We start from the raw sequence: 6,826 nt of genomic DNA, 5'->3' as shown, positions 1-6,826 counted from the left end.
AAGGCCGGAGCCCCCGCTGGGGGACTCAGAGCGGCCGCAGCGCGAGTCCGGAGCCGGCGCCCCGCAGTGGCCGGGACCCATTGCGGCCCGGAGCGCAGAGGGGCGCCACCTACCCTGGTCCCGTTGCGGCGCCCAGAAGGCCGCGGAGGACGCGACGGTGAGGCTGAGGATGCCCGTGGGGGGTGGGAGGGGATCCCAAGACGCTGCCCGCAGCATCCCCCGACTGCCCGGCTGTGGGGCGGCGGCCGCAGCGCTCCGCACTCCGGGACCAGCTCTGCCAGGGTGGGGTGAGCTGCTGGACGTGTCGCACCGAATTCCCTGCCCCGACACCTCTCCGGGTTTGGCCTCCGAAAGACCCTCTTGTTTCGCCTCCCTATCTCGTTCTTCCCAACCCAACCCCCTCCGATCCAGCCCGCAGCCCCTCTGCGCACCCCCGTCGGATGCGGCGCGCGAGGGAGAAAGCCTGCGGCCCTTCCGGCTCTCCATCCCAGCCCGCCCCCGCTGTCCCTTGTTGGGCTAGGGGTACCCGGGAGGATGCTGGCCCTTTAAACCTTTGCTCCCCACTCAGCGCATCTTTCAGCTCACCGCCCGCGCCACTTCCGACAGCTGGCAGCCGCGGGGAGCCCCGGGGAGCCGGCAGGTACGGGGGCGTCGGTGGGGCCGGGGAGCGGGTGATGGAACAGCTGTGCTCGCCCCTCCCCCGCCCCCAGAGGGGCCGGCGGCGGGACTCCTGGGCGCTCGGAGAGCAGGTTAATCATTAACCCTCCGCTCGCCGGGGCCCCGCGCCACCCGGGAGTTGCGCTTTGCCCCGGCTTCCCAGGTAACCGACGAGGTTGCCCATCTTGCCATCCTCCTACTCCGCCCCCCCACCCCTCGCCACCTGTCGCCAGGCGGGAGCCCAGGGCTCAGCCTTGCGCACCCTGCAGACCCGCGCCCTAGAGCCTGAATTAGGTTCTTGCCGCTAGCTTCCAAGGGCGCGGAGTAGGGGCGCCCTGGACTCACCCTGCGCGCCCCCTCATCGAACACCCCTCCCCCAGGGCCGGCCGCCTGGCGCCATGCCGGGTCTCTACTGCCCCACCAGCTGGACGCCGCTGCCCCTCACGGACTCCTGGGTCCGGGCCTGCGCCAACGGGCCCTGCCTCAGCCTGCGGGCCAGGCTCCCCTACCACAACCCGCGGTCGCAGCCGGTGGACGGTGAGGCCCGGGCGCGGGCGCGGGGCGCGGGGCGCGGCTGCCGGGCGGGGTCTGACACCGCCTCCTGCCCGCCCCCAGGCGTGTTCGTGTACCCGCTGGCGGAGGCCGAGGTGGTGTCGGGCTTCGAGGCCGAAGCGGCCGGACGGCGCGTCTCCTTCCAGCTGCAGAGCCGCCGCCGCTCTCAGGCCGCCTGCTGCCGCGCGCTGGGCCCGGGGCTGGGGGCCGCCACTCCCCGCCGCTGCGCTCAGGGTGAGTCCGGGGCGCCCGCCCCGCCCCCCAAGGCGGGCGGCTGATCTGCTTCCCTCACCAGCTCTGCGTCCCGCCCCCACCTCCCTCCAGCTACTGATTTTTTCATTCACTGATTCATCCCTTTATTCAGCAGTCGTGGACAGGGCACCCGACCTGCGCCAGGTGCGGGGGAAAATGACCCAGGCCCGGCCTGAGGACTGCACCCAGGGGACAGACACAAACCAGGTGGCATAGCTCGCGACGCCACCTCCCTCCCCCCCTTACCGCCCAGGCGACCATAGCCTCCCCTGGGTACTGCAAAGGCAGCGCCCTCCTCGGCAGGCCCCCTCCAGCCCCTTCCCTTTTCCGGTGTAAACCGGCCAACTCCTACCTGAACCGAGCATGAACTCTACCTGGCAGACAAGGCCTCACTGCCGTCCCGTTCTATCCTTCTCCCACACGAGGTACCAAGAGCCACACTGACAGTTCGGTCACACCTCCCTGCTTTTACTATAAAAAAACAAAACCCTTTGCCTCGAATGGATTCCGACTCATGGCGACCCTCTAGGACAGATTAGAACAGCCCCATCGGGTTTCCAAGGAGCGGCTGGTGGATTCGAACTGCCAACCTGTTGGTTAGCAGCCAAACGCTTAACCACTTGGCCACCAAGACTCCGTTTTGTTTTGTTTTGTTTTTACTACTGAGGCCCCTTCTAACTAGCAAACTTCTACTTGCCCTTAAGACCCAGCCCAGTGTCACTCCTGGGAAGCCCTCCCTGACCCCTCCACGAACAACGAATCACACTCTTCCTTGCTCCCCGGCCTTTTGGTCACAAACACTTTTTGCGTGGAGTATTGTCACGAGTCCACACTCTGTCTCCTCTCTGGAGCATTAGCCCCTGAGCCTGGGACAGGGTTTTCGTCATCTTCCAGTCCAAGTACCTGGCACAGAACCTGGCGCAAAGGGGCTCTGTGGGTGCTGGGTGAGGGGATAGAAGCCCAGCCCAGTGCTAGGTTCTGTGGCTTGCACTTCATTCTTTCATTTCTTCACTCATTCATTCATTTGATTCCTGCATGTGGGATTTAGCATCCGGGTAAGAAGGACAGGAATCCAGCAGAGCTGAGAGTTGGCATAAGCCTAGTAAGTGGTTAGAGGCCAGTGTGAACTCTGGGCTGAGGCCCCAGGAAAGTTCCAGAAGGAAGGTGGAACCAGCATTTGACTATAAAGCATACGCCCCCGAAAAAAAATCAAACCCATTGTTGTCGAGTGGATCGTGACTCATAGTGACCCTACAGGACAGAGTAGGACTGCCCCATAGAGTTTCCAAGGCTGTAATCTTTACGGGAACAGACTGCCACATCTCTCTCTCACGGAGAGCTGGGTTCGAACCACCAGCCTGTTGATTAGCAGCCAAGCACTTAACCACTGTGCCACTAGGGCTCCTTCAAAAGAAGGGTAGGACTTGGTTAAATGGAAAAGGAAAGGCAGTTCAAGCAGGAGCAATGGTTTAAACAAAGGTTTGTGAGCAGGGTCTACTGAGCAAGGGAAATAAAATACCCCACGTCTATAGTGCTTTCGTTTTTAGAGCCTAGTCACTGGTATCGCCTCGTATACTGCCGACAGGTATATAGTGCAAGTCCTCTTTCATAGGTGATGAAAATCATAGCAACAGCCAGTCGCTGTGTATTATTGTCTATCGGGTGCCGAGCATACACAATCTCCTTTATTCCTCAGTGCGATCTATGGGGTATAGTTATTATAATTCCCATTTTATGGGTGAGGGAATGGAGGCTGCTGAGACCAAGAGAGTTACCGAGGGACACAATTAGAAGTGACTGAGGTTCAAAACCTGACCCTGCGCTGTCGTCACTGAGTCAGGCTGCCCCAAGCCTCTGCTGATTGGGAGAGGAGTCCCTCTTCCTTCTTTTCCTTCCATTCCTTCCATCTTCCTCCCCTCATATATTCAGCAAGCATTTCTTCCAAGAATGAATAAGTGGTTATTGTGGAGAAGTCAGGTAAAGTAAGGCTGATTGGGAGGGTAGGCTGGGGCCAGACCCTGCAGGGCCTGGACTGTCCCCTGCACACAGCTGGCCTTTATTCTTTTAGCAGCTGTGGTGATCGCCACAGCTCCAAACCAAAAAAAACCAAACCCACTGCCGTCAAGTCGATTCTGACTCATAAAAGAAACCTACCATCTAAGTAGAAATGGCGTGCTAATGCAGCTGTATGTCCTGTGGCCCAACCAATTGCTGCCCCTAAAGTCCTCCGGGGTAGAAAACTCTGGAGCCACTTGCAGTGGGCAGTAGGGAACTCCTGAAGGTTCATAAGCAGGGGAATTTGTGAGCAGAGCCGGTCCCAGGCCAGGGGAAATGTCAGTCCCCAGGGGAGAGTCCTTTAGGACGGTGATGCCCAAGGGTTGAATGGTCAGGGGCAAGCAGGGCCAGAGGGGGCAGAGGGGATGGGTCCCACCTTGGGGTGGTGTGGACATGTCTCAGTACCCCTTCTCTTCCTCAGCCCCCCATTAGCAGTGATGTCACTGCCCCCCCTTGCTGATGGCAGCCAGATCCTAGGACCATCAGCATGCCTCTCCTACCTTCATCCCATGCCTCCATCCTGCGTCACTGAGCTGGTCGCCGGTGGCCACCAACCACGTGAAGTCTCCCTTTTCCAGGCTCCCCTGCTTCAGTGCCCACCGCATCTCTTTTGCTTCCAGCCTCCTCTGAACCCTTTCCTCCCTCATTGTAGGTCATCTCGTCTTGGATCTGGCCCAGGCCCGGTCCACGCTGGTGCTGCCCACAGGCCTTATCGCCGCGGCCGGCACCATGACGGTGACCCTGCGCAGCAGCCGGGAGCTGCCCTCAAGGCCTGACGGGGTGCTGCGTGTGGCTTTGCCCTCTGTGCTCACCCCACTGGCCCCCCCAGGCCTGCCAGGGCCCCCCAGGCCTCCGGGGCTCTGTGACGACAGGTTGGGCCTATGGTGATTCTCTTCACCCCTCCCTCGGCTTCTCTGGGTCTAGTGCGGGTGAGGGGGCCCTGGCAGGGTGCCCGGGGGATTGGCAGGGTGGGGAAGGGGTGGGGCCAGTCAGCCAGAGGGTCGAGGGGCCTTCTTAGGGGCTCAGCCACACTCTCCTTTCCAGTCCCACCAGCTGCTTTGGGGCGGGCAGCCCTCAGGAGGGGCTGGCCTGGAAGGAGCCATCTGCCCCTCGGGATGTGTTCTCAGGCCCTGCCCGCTGCCCTGCCCCATACACCTTCTCCTTTGAGATGCTGGTGACTGGGCCATGCCTGCTGGCAGGTGGGTGATCTGGCCTGGCTCACATCAGAACAAGAGCCTCCCTTCAAATGCTACACCCCTCCCGGCCCTTCAAATGCTACACCCTTCCCGGGGCTGATGACTGGCAAATGATACAAGGCTTGGGGATGGGAGGGGAAAAAAAAGACAGGGACCTAATCCTTAGGGGCCTCCAGTCTGACAGTGGGAACACCTGGCCGCTTCTACACAACACACACTCCCCGTAGGTTTATGGGTTTATTTCTACTCCAGCCTACCCACCAGTGGGAAGAGAGGAGCTTACAGCCAGTCAAAGTGATGAAGTGGAGTTTCCTTCTGCAAGAGGTGGGGGGAGGATGCTAAGTCAGCAGTTGGCTGATGTGTGGACTTGCTGACCAGCCAGGAACAAAGCTGGCATCCTCCTCCCAGTCCAAGAAAGAAGATAAATCCCTTGTCCATCCGACCTTATAGACCAGGCCCTGAGAGCTGAATTGCCTCAGCCATGGTCCCTGCTGTTTGGGCTGTTGTCTGGGAAGATGATGTTTGTGCTCTTAGTACTGGCTTGGGATGGGGGCAACCCTCACTTCTCCCTGCTTCTATGTCCCTCAGGCCTGGAGAGTCCTTCTCATGCCCTGAGGGCAGACGCCCCCCCCCATGCCAGCTCTGCAGCCACTGTCTGTGTCACACTGGCAGAGGGCCACCGCTGTGACCGGGCCCTGGAGATCCTGCTCCACCCCAGTGGTGAGGGACTAGGGTGCAGTGGGCCAGCTCTGACCTGCTTCTGGACCACGTGGGCAGCACTGTTCAAGTACAGGTGTTTGGGCCCCCAAATGGACCGAGTCATCTGTGAGGCAGGGCCCTCCCTGGACAGTGGAATTGGGCAGCTGGGATCCAGAGGCAGGATTTCCCTGACGGAGCTGTGTCTCGCCGTCCCCAGAGCCCCACCAGCCGCACCTGATGCTGGAGGCTGGCAGCCTGAGCTCGGCAGAGTATGAGGCCAGGGTGAGGGCCCGCCGGGACTTCCAGAGGCTGCAGCGAAGGGATAGCAATGGCGACCAGCAGGTACGCACGCACTGGGCCCTGGCTGGCCCCTGGCCTCACTGCTGGCCACATGTGCATGCGAGGAGCAGACGAACAGGGTGGGGACCTCTGCTCTCAGCAGCTGCCACCTGCCACCCCAGAGGGCAGATGAGTATTGTCATATGAGGGCCCACGCAAGTCTCCCTGGGATGGTCTTAGAGGAGAAGGACTAGGTCTGACATAGGCAGAAGACAGCCACGTGCTTCTGCCCCTGCCTTTGTCCAAACCCCTCTGGGTGGATCAGATAGAAAAAGGCTCCAGAGCTGGGCCCTGCTGCTGACTCTGGTCGGCTGCCCTGAGCCCGGCCCAGGATGACTGGGGGCTCCCGCGTGCAGCTCTGGTTCCTGCAGCGCCGCTTCCACAAGGACATCCTGCTGAACCCTGTGCTGACGCTCAGCTTCTGCCCGGACCTGAGCTCCAAGCCCGGGCACCTGGGCACAGCTACGCGGGAGCTCCTCTTCCTGGTGGACGGCAGCAGCGCCGCACACAAGGCAGGTGGGGACACGGCGTGGGGCAGGCCTGGGGCTGGCGGGCGGCCTCTCACAGCCGGGAGTTGTCCTGGTGCGTTGAACACCATCTTCCAGAGAGGAAACAGGCAGCAGCTCCTCAGGGGCTTCCCTGAGAGAGCAGCCCCAACCCCCCGAATTAACACACTCATGCACAGTCACACACACACACACGTATGCACACGCACACATGCACACGTAGGCGCGCACACACACACACACACACACACACACACACACAGTCTCCTCTCTCTCATACTCAGTCCCACGCAAACCTGCAGTCTCTCCCAGACACTAAGAGCCCTCTCTTACTCTGGGTCACACACCCAGTTACAGAGACTCCACTTTCATATATACACATTCAGAGTCTCACACACATACCTCTGAGTCACACACACATAGACAGGGTCACATACACAAAAGCCTCTCACACACTCAGAGACTCACACACTCCGAGTCTCCCTGACACTCCCAGGCTCCCTCCTCACACACCCTCAGTCTCCCCCTATATCCTGAGTCTCACCCTCACACCCTGAGTCTCCCCCCCAC

The 6,826-nt window shown here is 60.8% G+C and overlaps 1 protein-coding gene across 2 annotated transcripts in view; it reads left to right on the top strand.

Annotated features, from left to right (window-relative positions):
* The first annotated feature begins 1,055 nt into the window (after positions 1-1,055).
* VWA5B2 (von Willebrand factor A domain containing 5B2) overlaps positions 1,056-6,826 on the top strand; it is a 13,188-nt gene continuing 7,417 nt past the window's right edge. Inside the window, exons 1-7 of one of the 2 annotated variants that reach the window (XM_004382284.1) lie at positions 1,056-1,194; positions 1,273-1,443; positions 4,169-4,388; positions 4,561-4,715; positions 5,301-5,432; positions 5,629-5,753; positions 6,107-6,262. In XM_004382284.1, the coding sequence (XP_004382341.1) occupies positions 1,056-1,194; positions 1,273-1,443; positions 4,169-4,388; positions 4,561-4,715; positions 5,301-5,432; positions 5,629-5,753; positions 6,107-6,262 (1,098 nt within the window). Of the gene's footprint in view, positions 1,195-1,272; positions 1,444-4,168; positions 4,389-4,560; positions 4,716-5,300; positions 5,433-5,628; positions 5,754-6,106; positions 6,263-6,826 lie in introns of those variants that run through there. The other variant, XM_023736767.1, reaches the window with a different exon arrangement.

The sequence above is a fragment of the Trichechus manatus genome, unplaced genomic scaffold, assembly GCF_000243295.1.
Source record: "Trichechus manatus latirostris isolate Lorelei unplaced genomic scaffold, TriManLat1.0 scaffold00092, whole genome shotgun sequence".
Lineage (NCBI taxonomy): Eukaryota > Metazoa > Chordata > Mammalia > Sirenia > Trichechidae > Trichechus > Trichechus manatus.
The sequence above is the reverse complement of the archived record's forward strand: the minus strand, read 5'-3'. Positions and strand labels throughout refer to the sequence as shown.